Source organism: Thalassophryne amazonica, chromosome 20, assembly GCF_902500255.1.
Source record: "Thalassophryne amazonica chromosome 20, fThaAma1.1, whole genome shotgun sequence".
In the NCBI taxonomy this organism is placed as follows: Eukaryota; Metazoa; Chordata; class Actinopteri; order Batrachoidiformes; family Batrachoididae; genus Thalassophryne; species Thalassophryne amazonica.
Window position 1 is genome coordinate 37,759,837 of NC_047122.1, and position 16,416 is coordinate 37,776,252.

Consider the following 16,416-nt stretch of genomic DNA (forward strand, 5'->3'; position numbering starts at 1 on the left):
TCCCTCTCCCTTCCGGGTCCGATCGAGCTCCGCCCTCCCCACGCTCCTCTGTCTCTGCGCTCCGTGCGCCTATGGCTCCCCCTGCTGACGAAGCTATGGACACGAGCAGGGCAACATTTAGGGCACCTGGAGCACAAAGGAGGCGGGCCCACGGAGCTTGTTATGTTTGTGGCTCGAGTGAGCATCTCGCAAACGACTGCCCCAAGCGGTTAAACTCCAACGCCCGCCCCTAGAGACTGGGCCAGGGGTGGGCCGAAACATTCACGTGGGACACACCCACATTGCTACACGACTCCCAGTCACGATCCTTTATGAGGATTCAACCCTGAAGGCCCCAGCACTGGTGGACACGGGCTCTGAGGGGAATCTGCTTGACAGTAGATGGGCCAGGGAGATAGGGCTCCCTCTGGTGGCTCTTACCTCGCCTGTGCAGGTTCGGGCGCTAGATGGCTCCCTACTCCCACCAATCACACATAAGACACCTCCAGTAACTCTGGTGGTGTCAGGTAACCACCGGGAGGTGATCGAGTTCTTCGTGACTCAGGCCACCTCCCGTGTGGTTTTGGGGTTTCCATGGATGCTAAAGCACAATCCCCGGATCGATTGGCCGTCCGGGGTAGTGGTTCAGTGGAGCGAAACCTGCCATCGGGAGTGTCTAGGTTCCTCGGTTCCTCCCGGCTCCCAAGCTAAGGAGGAGGTCCGAGTCCCGCCCAATCTGAAGGCGGTGCCAGCGGAGTACCATGACCTCGCTGACGTGTTCAGCAAGGATCTGGCTCTCACGCTTCCTCCCCACCGCCCGTACGATTGTGCCATTGATTTGGTTCCAGGCAGTGAGTTTCCGTCCAGTAGGCTGTACAACCTCTCACGACCGGAGCGTGAATCAATGGAGACCTACATCCGGGACTCATTAGCTGCCGGGTTGATCCGGAATTCCACCTCTCCGATGGGTGCTGGTTTCTTTTTTGTGGGTAAAAAGGATGGCGGGCTTCGTCCATGCATTGACTATAGGGGGTTGAACGAAATCACGGTTCGCAATCGATACCCGTTGCCCCTGTTGGATTCGGTGTTCACCCCCTTGCATGGAGCCAATATCTTCACCAAACTTGATCTTAGGAATGCGTATCATTTGGTTCGGATCCGGAAGGGAGACGAATGGAAGACGGCATTTAACACCCCGTTGGGTCATTTTGAGTACCTGGTCATGCCGTTCGGTCTCACTAACGCTCCCGCGACCTTCCAAGCGTTGGTAAACGATGTCCTGCGGGACTTCCTGCACCAGTTCGTCTTCGTGTATCTGGACGATATACTCATCTTTTCCCCGGATCCTGAGACTCATGTCCGGCATGTCCGTCAGGTTCTGCAGCGGTTGTTGGAGAACCGCCTGTTTGTGAAGGGCGAGAAGTGTGAGTTCCACCGCACTTCTTTGTCCTTCCTGGGGTTTATAATCGCCTCTAAGTCCGTCGCCCCGGATCCGGCCAAGGTTGCGGCGGTGAGAGATTGGCCCCAACCTACAAGCCGTAGGAAGCTGCAACAGTTCCTCGGTTTTGCTAATTTCTACAGGAGGTTCATCAAGGGCTATAGTCAGGTAGTTAGCCCCCTGACAGCCCTGACCTCTCCAAAGTTCCCTTCACCTGGTCGGATCGGTGCGAGGCCGCGTTCAAGGAGTTGAAACGGCGCTTCTCATCTGCACCAGTTCTGGTGCAGCCCGATCCTAGCCGCCAGTTAGTGGTTGAAGTGGATGCCTCGGACTCAGGGATAGGAGCGGTGCTCTCCCAGAGCGGGAAGACCGATAAGGTCCTTCACCCGTGTGCCTATTTTTCTCGCAGGTTGACCCCCGCTGAACGGAACTATGACGTCGGCAATCGGGAACTCCTTGCTGTGAAAGAGGCCCTCGAAGAGTGGAGACATCTGTTGGAGGGAACAGCCGTGCCATTCACGGTTTTCACTGACCATCGGAACCTGGAGTATATCAGGACCGCCAAGCGGCTGAACCCCAGGCAAGCCCGCTGGTCACTGTTCTTTGGCCGTTTTGACTTCCGGATTACCTACCGTCCCGGGACCAAGAATCAGAGATCGGATGCATTGTCCCGGGTGCACGAAGATGAGGTCAAAACGGAACCGTCGGATCCCCCGGATCCCATCATCCCGGAGTCAGCTATCGTGGCCGCCCTCACCTGGGACGTGGAGAAGACCGTCCGGGAGGCCCTGACCCGTGTCCCGGACCCCGGAAACGGACCAAAAAACAGACTATACGTCCCACCAGAGGCTAGGGCTGCAGTCCTGGACTTCTGTCACGGTTCTAAGCTCTCCTGTCACCCAGGGGTGCGAAGGACCGTGGCAGTCGTCCGGCAACGCTTCTGGTGGGCATCCCTGGAGGCCGACGTCCGGGACTACGTCCAGGCCTGTACCACCTGCGCCAGGGGCAAGGCCGACCACAGGAAGACTCAGGGCAGCTACAGCCACTGCCCGTGCCTCATCGCCCCTGGTCCCACATCGGCCTGGACTTCGTCACGGGTCTTCCGCCGTCCCAGGGAAACACCGTCATCTTCACGATAGTGGACCGTTTCTCCAAGGCGGCCCACTTCGTGGCCCTCCCGAAGCTCCCTACGGCCCAGGAGACAGCGGACCTCCTGGTCCACCACGTCGTCCGTCTGCATGGCATACCATCAGACATCGTCTCCGATCGCGGTCCCCAGTTCACCTCACACGTCTGGAGGAGCTTCTGCCGGGAACTGGGGGCCACGGTCAGCCTCTCGTCTGGGTACCACCCCCAGACCAACGGGCAGGCAGAGCGGGGCGAATCAAGAACTGGAGCAGACACTTCGCTGTGTGACAGCCGCGCACCCGACGGCCTGGAGTACCCACCTGGCCTGGATCGAGTACGCCCACAACAGCCAAGTGTCATCAGCCACCGGCCTCTCCCCGTTTGAGGTGTGCTTGGGGTATCAGCCCCCCTTGTTTCCGGTGGTTGAGGGAGAGGTCGGTGTGCCCTCGGTCCAGGCCCACCTACGGAAGTGCCGTCGGGTGTGGCGTGCCGCCCGCTCTGCCTTGTTGCAGGCCCGGACGAGGGCGAAGAAACATGCAGACCGGCGGCGAGCCCCGGCCCCCAAGTATCGTCCTGGGCAGGAGGTCTGGTTGTCCACCAAGGACATTCCTCTACAGGTCGACTCACCAAAACTCCAGGAACGGTACATCGGACCGTATAAGATCCTCAAGGTCGTCAACCCCGCCGCAGTGAGGCTCCAGCTTCCGGCCTCACTGCGGATACATCCAGTTTTTCATGTTTCCCGGATTAAGCCCCTTCACACCTCACCCCTCTGCACCCCGGGTCCGGCGCCGCCTCCTGCCCGGATCATTGATGGAGCGCCGGCTTGGACTGTCCGCCGGCTCCTTGATGTCCGTCGGATGGCCGGGGTTTCAGTATCTGGTGGACTGGGAGGGGTACGGACCCGAGGAGCGCTCCTGGGTGAAGAAGGGTTTCATCCTGGACCCGGCCCTCCTGGCCGACTTCTACCGTCGCCATCCGGACAAGCCCGGTCGTGCGCCAGGAGGCGCCCGTTGAGGGGGGGGTCCTGTTGTGTGGGCCGCTGAAGAGGAGGTACTGCTGGCCCACCACCACCAGAGGGCGCCCTGCCTGGAGTGCGGGCTCCAGGCACCAGAGGGCGCTGCCGCATCATGGGAGTAGCCTGGGTGACAGCTGTCACCCATCACCAGACACAGCTGTTCCACTCAGCACAGAGGTATATCAGGAGGACAGCGTCTCCACCTCAGTGCCGAGATATCGCCTAAGACTAAGGTAGTATTCTCTGCATTTATATATCGCATAACCAGCTAAACCCGTTAAACCTTTTCAGGACTGGTGACTACAGATAGCTTCATTGTTTGGATAAGTACTCACCTTCCTGCTGTTCTTTGACAAGAGGTGGAGGCGGCTTCTCCCCTCTCCGTTACTGGGTGCGGTCATCCACGCCTGTGTGTTGTTGCTCTCTCCTGCCAGCAGTACCGGATCCGACGAGCGGAGGCAGTGGCCACCTGGGAATTCGGGACTTGGCGGTTCCAGTATTTCCAGGGTTCGGTGGCAGAGGAGATCTGGGTGGTTCCGGTTCGACTGAGACGGACGTCTCCTACCTTCGAGCCTGCCCACACGACACCAGCGGATTCGACCCCAAATTGTGTTTGTTATATTAATTGTGCTTGTTTCACAGAAGTAAATCTTGTTATTTACCTTCTCCATTGTCCGTTCATTGCGCCCCCTGTTGTGGGTCCGTGTTCCTACACTTTCACAACATAGGAGCCAGAACACTCCCCTGATGAACACCAGTATTCACTGGGAAGAAGTCCAAGAACTTCACCTCAACTCTGCACAGCCTGTGCTCAGGCTGGCTATGATGTCCAGCAACTTATTGGGGATACTGCAAGTTCTCAAGATATCCCACAGGGCACCCCAAGCAACCCAATGAAATCAATGTGAAAGCCACAAAGAAGCCCTGCCAAGATTCACAGTGATGTAAAATTATATCTGACTTTAGCTATTTGAAACCATTTACTTCAGATAAGGACTACTGTTTCAAAAAACTGAGGCACTGAAAAATAATAAATGAAATGTTTGAAAACTGCACATTAAACAGCTGATTTAGAAAATTATTCAGACATTAAACTCTTGCAATTCTAAATCAGTTGTGAAACCATGTATTGTACAATGGGGACCCCATTGTAACGCGTGTGTCGTATATGTGTAGAAAACCACTGTTTCTTATAATTAGTTGATTGTGGCCATGTCATTCTTTACATGTGATGATTATACTCTACTGATGTTCCTGAAATAAAAACTACATAGATTTTGTTTGTTACAACTGATCATAACATATGTACTGAAATTAGGTTTTTTGTCAATTACTCTTAAAAAAACACCAGATAGATGTTGTGAAAGTGTAGGAACACGGACCCACAACAGGGGGCGTACAAGAACGGGCAATGGATAAGCCAAACAGTAACAATTTAATGTTGTAAATTGTGCACAACGGAATACAGACAACAACAAGTTTGGAACTACAGTCAATTACCGTTGGGTGACGTGTGGGCAGGCTTGAGGATAGGAGACGCCCGTCCAGAACCGAGCCGGATCCCACACGGCCCTCACCGCCAACGGACCTGAAGAACACCGGAGCCGCCAAGTCCTGGGTCACAGTCTGTGTTCTTTTGGGAGGAGCACCTCCACCTCCAGTCACACACTAGTGCAGCTCCTGTCTAACCACTTATCTGGTTGGGGTGTGAAGCGAAGCCGTCGCTGATCACACCAAACGCCAATCCCACAGATAAGGAAACACTTACAGGAAAACAGCTGCAAAGAAGTTCAGACTATTAGTCAGCGTTAAATACAGCAGAGAATATTACCTCCAAGGTAGCTCATTTCTCGGCGGGGAGGTGGAGTTGCAGTCCGGCCTTTAAGGTGGTGGTGATGACGAGTGACAGCTGTCACTCCCGGTTGCTATAACGCCCTCTCCTGCTTGAAGCCCGCACTTCAAGCAGGGCGCCATCTGGTGGTGGTGAGCCAGCAGTACCTCCTCTTCAGCGGCCCACACAACAATAGACTTATTGTTACTATAGAAGTTGAATATAAACTTCGGGTCAAGCAACATTTTGAGCCAAATTTCAAGTCTCTAGGTGCAGCGGTTCTCAAGATAAGACATTTTTGTCGATATTTTTGGCGATTTTTGAATTTTGGCCCAAAATTTATCCTGCTATGGTTTATTCCGTGTATATTTCCATATTCCATGCAACATTTATAGATTCCAAATTTTGTGAAATAACACCCCTCCCTAACATAAAATGCAGTCCTTTTACCATTTATTTTATGAAGCCTCTGCATGTTTGTAACTACTGCATTCTGTATGAAACCATGTGAACGCCTGGAATGTCACTCGTCTCTACCATAAGAGTGCCGACACTGAAGGTGGAGAACATTCTGTTTCTGTGTGCAAGTACCTCCAAGGGCGTTTCTGTCCCACAATCATCTCTGAAATGCCCTCAAGCTGCTGCTGTCAGATCACAGAGTAATATCTGGACCCACCCCTCACTGATCTGATGGTTTACACAATTGTAAACAAACATCTGCAATTACAGCAGAAACATTTAAGCTGCACTTGGCATGACAACAAATTAATGGTTGTTGAAGGATGATCTAACGTCACCCACAGGCTGTGTTCTGTGTCGGCCTTCTCTGGTCCCTCATGATTTATGGTTGACTTGCTCACACACACTGATCGTTCTTACAGGCACATTCATTTTTGTGTTACAGTATTAAATGTTCACACAAATAAGATGAAAACTGACTGAGACCCCCCCCAGGGAAATCAAATGGAACAAGAGGCACAATTTCAGGAAACATGTTTTATCAAATGCAATATTTTATATGTATGTTAATGTCTGAGCTTGACAGAGATTAATCTTTTTTTAAGTAATCTTTTACTTTATATTCAAAGTTTTCAGCCTTTTATTTACAAGCTAATCACATATTCAAATAAAAAATTCACATTGTACAGTTTAAAATAAAATCTTAAATGCTTTATAATTGAGTACTTACGACGGCGTTTAGGGCCACATATTTTTTTTTTTGTGACTTCGAGAATAAAGTCGTAATATTCACGACAATAAAGTATCATTTTACAGACTAGAGTCAATTTTATGAGAATAAAGTCATAATATTTCGACTTTCTTGTAATATTACGGCTTTTTTCTCATAAAATGACGACTTTATTCTTGAAGTCAAAAAAAAAAAAAAAAGAAGTTTTTGTAATTGACTAAAATCACCCAATATTAATGTTCCTTTTGTGCCCCAACCAGCGTATGTTATAATGGACAACAGGCGGGGGCCAGGAGCAGCCCCATTTTTTTTTAAGTCCAACTCATCTCACATCAATTTGCATTTAACAGACAAAAGATAAAATAAGTAAAGTAAGTCCCTTCGGCTGCTCCCTTGTTGCACTCGGGTCGCCACAGCAAATCCAAGGTGGATCTGCATTGTTGAATTGCACAGTTTTACGCCGGATGCCCTCCTGACGCAACTCCACATTACATGGAGAAATGTGGCAGGGGTGGGATTTGAACCCGGAGCTTTCTGAACTGAAACCAAGCGCATTAACCAATTGGCCACCACCCCTAGACAAAAGATAAAATAAGATAAGATAATCCCTTATTTGCATTTCCCCATCGTGGGACTATTAAGGGATTATCTATTTTATTTAGACAAAAGATAAATAAGATAATCCCTTAATAGTCCCACGATGGGGAAATGCAAATTTGGAAACTGTTAAATTGTCAGTGGCAATTGGTGGACACTTACCGCTGCATTTTGAGACACAATTGCTCTCACAAACAATGTCATTGTTGTGTTTTCATGTCAGGCAAGATGTAATATATTAACTTCATACCTATATATGTAATTTTATTTTTCAAATAAAGTTCCCATTAGACTAAGTTTTTAAAATGTGAAACAAAATGATATAGTTAAGGCATGCAAATGAATATAGTTATTTATTTCCGTAATCTACTATATTTACATATTTTAAATAATAGTGACAGCAGTAAAAAAAAAAAAAAAATACTGTTAAACATTTCAAATAGAATTTGTTATATTCTAAAAATTCATACAAATTTTGGAAATTATTATGTCAAATTACCATCATTTTAAACTGATTAATTTCTTATTTACATTTTGAAATGTAAATTGTTTAAAAAAAAATTAGTTAAGCTTCGGACTAGCGTGGAGGACGAACCCAAAAGCAGGGAGCAGAAAATGGATTTATTTACAATGGATTAATATACAGAGGGAAAAATGATATGCAGGGTCGTAGTCTAGCCGAGTGGAGACGGGCCCGCACGGCAGTGGAACCAGGGGATCTGCAGTCCCAGCAACTTTGGTTCTGGAGTGGTGGTTCGGAGCCAGGTGGCCACCACAAGCTGTCGACGAGGCTGGGAAAGAGACACAGATGTGCGAGTGCTGAGTCAGTCACTTCCAGAAGCGGTTCACACAGTCAATCAGTATTAACTATCACAGCTGGTCCAGACATGCAGGCAGTTAGACAGAATGATTCGGTTCAGTTTCTTCTAGTAGTTCTTATCAGAAAAAGTTCACAATTCCATTCGTATGATTATTCCAGGCAGTGTTCAGTGAGCAGCGGCTCATATGAGCAAAAAGAGAGCAAAACACGTAACTTAACTGATGTGGAGCGTGGGAGCTCCGTAACAGGCTGCAGATGAGTCTGATAGTGACCAGGTTGTTTCAGTGATCGCTGCGGCTCTGTCAGGCTGGTGTGTGGAAACACTGAGAGAAAAGGTTTGCAAGTAGAAGCAAAAAAAAAAAAAAAGTGACCAGTCTTACAGTGGAGGTTTGCAGAGTTCTGGTGAAGATGGAATGAGATGGAATGCTGATGCTGATGAGATGGGAATCAGGTGTGTCGATCAGCCTGCGGCGCACCACCTGTGCAGGAGAGGGAGGACGAGAGGAGCAGCAGCAGGACAGAACAGGCAGCCACAACAAATTTTATTTTTATAGTCATGATGAAGACTGTTGAGTCAAAGTGCGCTGGCTTTTTAACTGTTATATCCATGAATTAAGGGATTTTTATATTTTCCTGCGTCAGAGTGCCTCAGGTGCCTTTCTTTTGTAGTGAAACTTGTGCTCCATTGGACTTTTTCCTGTGATAGAATGGACAGCCGTTTTTGTGAATTTTAAAATTTACTCTTATATTGCAGTTAGAAGTACATTAAGCGTATTTGTTCGGTGTATCCAGAAATGTCAACATAAAGAAATATAACTTGTGATGTAGCTGCGTGAACAAGAACTGGCTGATCTAAAAATAAATAATTAAGAAAATAAATAAATAAAAATACTGCAGCAGCTGATTTTATTGACTTATTTTCAATAACAATCTACATTATAGTCTTTTATGCACGATCAATGGAGCAAACAAATCTCCAAAGTCTGTGTGGTTTGTAAATTAGTAAAACAAGTTTACAGTCATTTTAATTCAGTTTAATATCTGGCCAGGACCTGTGACCTTCAGAATGATCTGTCTCTGCTCTAATGTCAGCAAAAATGCATCAGACTGCAGGAGAGAATTGTGTTTCTCGTTCTGGTCTGAGGACAGAATGTGTGTGTGTACCAACAAGCCACTGACACTAACAGGTGAGTTAGTTCTGCTGTGAAATGATGGGTTGAGGATGTGGGTTTTCCCCAGAAAAAAAGCAGGGAGTGGCTGCTTGGTGTGTTTGTCTGGACTCAAGCGTGGGACACATTTAAAATATTATGAGTCCGTGTCTGCGTCATAAAGTACATTTGGGATTATTTTATGTTGGCAGTCTTTATTCTTCTGAATAATTGTATTTAAGCAACAGTTCTGGAGAATGAATTCTGAATTGTAGCTTGGTGTGAAGTTACACACCAGCATGTGAAGTTATTATTGAAGCAGAGCTGTCTCATTTTTAGCCCACAGCAGGATGTGGTATGTAAAGAATGTGTCATCATTCTGTTCTATAACCTTCTTTTCACAGATAATTTGTGGTATGAAGACTTTTGGTTGACCTTAAAAGCGTGAGAAGTCAGTCAGTGAGAAAACTCACACCTGCCTATGCCACCTGTAAAATACCTTCTCTAAATGAAAACCAAGGGCCAGTCCTGGAAAACATACTTTTTTAATTCAGTGCATATCTCTACCTGCTCAGCAGAGTGTAAGTTTATTTATTTATTTTATTCATAATTCTACTCTTGCACTATATATATAGTGCACCTGGAAAGAATTCACAGCGCTTCACTTTTTCCACATTTTGTTATGTTACAGCCTTATTCCAAAATGGATGAAATTTCTTTTTCCTTCATGATTCTATACACAACACCCCATAATGACAAAAAAGGTTTTCAAATTTTTTGCACATTTACTAAAAATAAAACCTAAGGATTCACATGTACATAAGTATTCACACCCTTAGTATTCAGTACTTGCTCAATACTTTTGGCAGTAATTACAGCCTCAAGTCTTCTTGAATATGATGTCACAAGCTTGGCGCACTTATCTTTGGGCAGTTGTGCCCATTCCTCTTTGTCGCACCTCTCAAGCTCCATCAGGAAGGATGAGTAGCATCAGTGCACAGCCATTTTCAGATCTCTCCAGAGATGTTCAGTCAGATTCAGGTCTGGGCTCTGGCTGGGCCTCTCAAGGACATTCAGAGTTGTCCTGAAGCCACTCCTTTGATATCTTGGCTGTGTGCTTAGGATCACTGACCTGCTGAAACATGAACCGTTGCTCTAGTCTGAGGTCATGAGCGCTCAGGAGCAGTTTTCATCCAGGATGTCTCTGTACATTGCTGCATTGATCTTTCCCTTAATCCTGACTAGTCTCCCAGTTCCTGCCGCTGAAAAACATCCCCACAGCATGATGCTGCCACCACCATGCTTCACTGTAGGGATGGTGCCTGGTTTCCTCCAAACATGATGCCTGACATTCACAAAAAGAGTTCTAGGCCCCTTTCCCCTCGATCGCTCAGTTTAGATGGATGGTCAGCTCTAGGAAGAGTCCTGGTGGATCCAAACTTCTTCCATTTATGAATGATGGACCTGTGCTCATTGAGACCTTCAAAGCTGCAGTAATGTTTCTGTTCCCTTCCCCAAATTTGTTGCCAAGAGACAATCCTGTCACAGAGGTCTACAGACATGTTTGTTTGACTTCACGCTTGGTTTGTGCTCTGACTGTCAACTGTGGGACCTTATATGTAGACAGGTGTGTGTCTTTCCAAATCATGCCCAAGCAACTGAATTTACCCCAGGTGGACTCCAATTAAGCTGTAGAAACATCTCACGGATGATCAGGTGGAAACAGAATACACCTGAGCCCAATTTTGAGCTTCATGGTCATGTAACTAGATTACCATCCTGATGGCTTGGGAATGGTGTCAATCTTGTAACATCTGTTGCTACCTAGTACCCAGTGTATTCGTCATTTCACCTTGCAGTTGTAACACTGCATGTATGTCTATGATTGGCTCCACGTGGACAATGTCATGATCTGGCCCTTTAGGGCCTTCTGGTATAGTTCTGGACCCTGTTCGTCTTTCATGCTCTGAGCCTTCTGTGTTTTTTTTTTTTTTTTTCATGTCACGTCCAGTTTTCATGGTCATGCTTCAGTTCTAATTAGTTTTGTTTGATTTACTCTCTGTGTATCATTTGCTTGCCACATTTATAGTTTTACTTTACTGTTTATTGTTTTTCTTTCACTCTTGGTCCCTTTAGTTGCTTTAGTCTTAGTTTTGTTCTGTTTATCACATTTATTGTTTTATGCTTTAGTCACAGGTTTTGGTTATTTATCTTCTAGTGTTTCTTATCAGATTAAGTTCTGTTTATTTATTACAAACTATTCTATAACCTCTGGTTTTGTTTGCTTATCATTTATTTTCTAGTTAGTCATTTGCCTGTTTGCCACTTTATCATTTATTGTATCATTAGTGTATCACTTATCTGTTTGTTTTTCATATATTGTATTATCTGTAATTTCATTTTTTCCACCAGTGAGTTCTAGTTTAGTCTTTGCTTTTATTTTCTCATTGTGTTTGCACTCAGCCTTTCACGTAGTCATTAGTTGTTTTTTCCCTTATTCTTTAGCCACGTGGTGGAGTTCTGTCTTAGTTTATACCTTTATTTGCTGTGGTATCAGTTAGTTTTTCTGTTACCTACTTATCTTGCTTTGCTTATCACCGCTTTGTTTTTTCCCCTCCCACACTCTCTTGCCTTTCTTCCCTCTTTTTGTTCACTAAACCACAACCTCTTTCTAGAACCTTCCACACACCTGCTTCACATCACCCCGATTAGTTTGCTCCTATTAAAACCCTCACAGTTCCACAGCTCACTGCCTGATTGTTGACTTTGTTCACTTTCTCGCCTCTCGTTCTTGTCCAGTTTGCTCTTGTGTTTTGACCTTGCTTTTGTGCTCCGATCTCCGCCTTGCCGTATCCTGAACTCTGCCTGTATTTTGACTCTGCCTTTGTTTTGCCTGCTTTATACCTCGATGCCGTGTGAACGAACCCTGCCTGGTTTATGGACCACGTCCCAGCCTGTACCATGTCTGATACCTCTGTTCAAATGTGTACCGAACCCAATGCCTGGTTTCAAGATAAAGCCTTTTATTCATCTACCAACCATGCCTGTGAGTCTGCATTGGTCTCCTACTGCTTCCGGTTTCAGCCCACCATGAGTCCTGACAGACAAGTAGAGTCCAGCCCTTCATAGTCACATCAAGCAAACAGAACTGTAGTTTTGTCAGTACCCAATGTGACTTCAGCATTAACTGAATACTGAAAGCCCTAAAAAATAAATTTTTCGAAGAAAATTTTAGGAGAATACAATGGTTTCAGGTTTTTATTCTTCCTAAGAAGAACTGTGCTTGAGAAATTAGTTTTACATTCTTTAATCAACTTTTTAATGTCCCCAAAGGAGTCTGTCTAAACTGAACTCACTATGATCTTACAAAAACTTTTTATCAGTTTCATTATTTACAACATCTAATAAGATCATTTAAATGTCCTTTTGGGGACACTCTGCAACATTTTAATATTATTTTTGTTGATGTCAAAATATTGTAATAACTTGTGCAGTATTTTTGTATACAATTCAATCCAGTAACAGGTATTTTGTTCACTTTTTTAATTGCTTTGGGCTATTTACTTGTACTTTTTGACATCTGTCAGTTATCTGTCATTGCAATGTAATTTACTCTGTAAGTCATACCCACAAAAAGTTCAATTGAGGCCACAGATGGCAAGGCAATGTTCAGCCAAACCAAACCACATCTGAAAAGGTTTTACCTGCAAACATACAGAATAATTAATGATGTGAATTTGCACTTCACAAGGAACATTGCGGTAAAGTCTACAGTTGCAAATAAGAAATAAAGTATGTACGGAGATACATACGCACAAAGAAAATGCAAAATAAAACTACAAACTGCATTTGTTTTAATAATCACTGATGGCTGTGTTATATAACCATGTTTTACCCTCAACCTGAAGTGTATTTAATCTGTCCAGTTTGTTTGCACATTCAGAGAGGGTAGCGATATAAATGTCAAGCGCTGTTCCTCTAGGTGCTTAAAAGGGTGTTGTCAAGGAGGATTATTTCCATTCTAAGAAAGTGCTTGTTTACTTTGTAAAGTCAAATGTCACACTGTGTTATGTGAAAAATATGCATGAAAAGGTTAGGCAAGTTCAAAACAATGGCTTCAGACTTTTACCCATCAACTTTAAACTTGCATTTTAAAATTTTATATTGTCTTTACCCAAAGAAAATGTTCATCCAGCTGCACACTCACTTTATATATGGTATTTTTAACCTACTATTGGCTTTAGGCTGTGCAAGTTAGCTAGCTCACTAGCTATCATATGTTAGCTTTGTTGTAGTACCAGCTAGATAGCCATTACGGATATATAAAATATCTGCATCACCAAAGTATTAATGTCCCAAAAGCAGGTTGATATGATTTGCAGTTACTTGTAAGACAATACTAGCGAGTACAAACTCACTTTTTCTATTTAAATTACTTAATTTGTAATGACTTTTTTGTTTGTTTGTTTGTAGCTGTGCTAGCTAAATAATGCATTATTAATCCTATCATTGTTTAATTATTATCATCAACAATCACATTGATTATGAGCAGCTTTCACACATCAAATGGTGTACTAAGTCAACTTTTGTAAAAAGCTTGCGAGCAATGAAGTGACTATTTTTGACCAACTAGTAATTGTACCCATGTACAAGATGGTGAGGGCAAAAATAACATCTGTAAGGATTTGGACACTTTTTGAGGCAGAATTAAAAGACCCAGAATTTAGATAAAGTTGAGGCTGCGGCCCACTCCGTTTCCTAATAAAATTAATTTAAGAGTAAAAAGCATAGTAACTTACTATGCTTGTATGCTAGCATACGAAAGGGAAAATAAGTGCTTCTTAAGTCTAGACTTGAATCTGACTGTTTTATTGAAGCAGGGAGATCATTCCAAAGAACAGGGACACGATAAGAGAAAACTCTGTGACCCACAGAGCTTTCTCACACAGACTTTTTATTCACCCTAGGGAAACAAAGTAGTCCTGCACCCTGAAAATGCAAAGCCCGGGCTGGTATGTAAGGTTTAATCAGGTCAGCCAGGTAGGAAGGTGCCAGTCCCTGAACAATTTTATAGGTTAGTAGCAGAACCTTAAAATCTGTCTCACGGGACAGGAAGTCAGTGAAGAGACGCCACAATGAATTAAGTGGGTCAACTTCTGCTTCATGTCAAAAGTCTGGCCAGCAGCATTTTGAACCAACTGGAGAGCCCTAATGCTGGACTGAGGTAAACCAGAAAATAGAACATTGCAGTAGTCCAATCTAGAAGAGACAAATGCATGAATCAGGCTCTTAGTGTCAGCCATAGACAGGATGGGAAGAATCTTCGCTATTTTTCGCAGGTGGAAGAAAGCAATCCTCGTAATCTCTCTAATGTGGAGGTCAAAGGAGAACGTAGGATCAAAAATTACCCCAAGGTTCCTCACTTTGTCAGTGTGATGTATGACACACAAGCCTAGGCTAAGTGTTAGCTGGACAAAGTGATGCAGATGTCTCACTGGACCAAGAACCATCATTTCAGTCTTATCAGAGTTTAAAGGTAGGAAGTTGCTAGACATCCAGCTTTTCACTGATGCAAGGCAATCTTCTAAGGCTTTTATGTGGATGAGATTACCAGTGGTTATTGGCATGTATAACTGAGTGTCATCAGCATAGCAGTGAAAGGTAATCCCAAAATGCTGCAATATGTGCCCAAGGGGTGCTATATAAAGGGAGAAAAGCAGGGGGCCTAAGACAGACCCCCGTGGAACCCCAAGTTTCATGTCACTAAGGTTAGAGGTAGCGTTATTGTACAAAACACAGTGAGAACGACTGGCCAGGTATGACGTCAACCATGCAAGGGGACTCCCAGTATCCCAAAATGATTCTCCAGCCTATCAAGTAGAATATGATGATCACCCTATCAAATGCAGCACTGAACAGCACCAGAACCGTAGTGGTGTTCAAGTCCATTGCAAGCAGAAGCTCATTCACCACTTTAGTGAGAGCCATCTCTGTGGAATAATATTTTCTAAAATTTGACCTCGCCTGGGCAATTGTGGGACCCATCAACATGTGTGCCAAATTGATGGATATTGGAGTGGGAAAAAAAAAATCTAAATTTAGATTTTAAATGACAGTCACCTTTGCCAAAACCTAACTCTTTCAGGGCAGTTCTTGGGGTTGACCTTCCCCCACATACCAAGTCTGGTGAAAATTGGGCCTGGGAGAAATAGAGCAACAAATAGACAAACATCACGAAGATTAATAGCTTCAAAGAGGAATGAAATTTGCTTTTTATCTGTTTTTTTTCTGCTAAAGTGACACCATACGGCCGTGCACTCAGTCCCAGATGATTTCAGTGTTGGTATTTGGCCTTACTGGACCAAACTGGTTTAATTTCTACAGCAAGTGTTTGAATTGGTCATACAGCCACATGACGTGGCCCATGCAGGGGTACAGTATGTTGGAAAATGTCTCCTCATTGTTGGTTGCTAAGCTTTACTGTTACAACTGTGAAGCATTCAGGGGAACTTTAGTTTGGAGTAAGTTGATGACAAAAACTACCCCTCTCTCTGCTCCACCCTCTTGCACACTTTCATTTTAAGTTCCGCGCCTGTTTCAGTTCGATTTGTTTTACATGTGATTCCAGCAGCTCTTTAAGTCAGAATTCTCTCGTCCTTTCTTACAGGACAGATGCAGACAGATTAGATTGATTCTACCGGGCCATCAGTCAGCCCACAATTCGAACAGCACAACAAGAGGTACGAGTACTGAATATCTTACTGATAAATGCTCATTTGTGCGTTGGGTATTCATGTTTTTCATTTAACTTCATGCAGCAAAGCAAACATAGCAGTGTTGCTACCCCAGAAACCCAGTGAGGAGCCGGAAGAGATAAATGAACTCATCACACCCACAGAAGAAAAAGTTGAAGTCATCAAAGTATGTGTCATTATTTATTTTAGTAAATACAAAGGTGCATTCAGGAGACAAGTACAGAAGAAAAAGAAGATGTTGTCCAAGAGCAGACATGCTTAAAAAAATCCTTTAATCTTCTTGCATTTCTTTAACGTTGCAAGGCAAACTTTTTTTTTTTTTTGTGCATCTCTTTATTTATATTGTTCATATGATGTCATAAGATCTAATGGGTGAGAAGGAACAGAATATAGCAACATGTGAAATTTGAGTGTCTTGTAGCTTTTATTATTGTCTGAGACATACCAGAATGTATTGGAACATAGATCTAATTCTAATTGGAATATATAAAATTAGAAAGGTCTTGTCTCACA

At 44.5% G+C, this 16,416-nt stretch overlaps 1 protein-coding gene across 1 annotated transcript in view; it reads left to right on the forward strand.

The window, feature by feature from the left end:
• tuft1b (tuftelin 1b) overlaps positions 1-16,416 on the forward strand; it is a 63,122-nt gene that overhangs the window by 32,620 nt on the left and 14,086 nt on the right. The window contains 2 exon segments of the mRNA XM_034160390.1: positions 15,836-15,888; positions 15,967-16,069. Coding sequence (XP_034016281.1) covers positions 15,836-15,888; positions 15,967-16,069 — 156 coding nt within the window.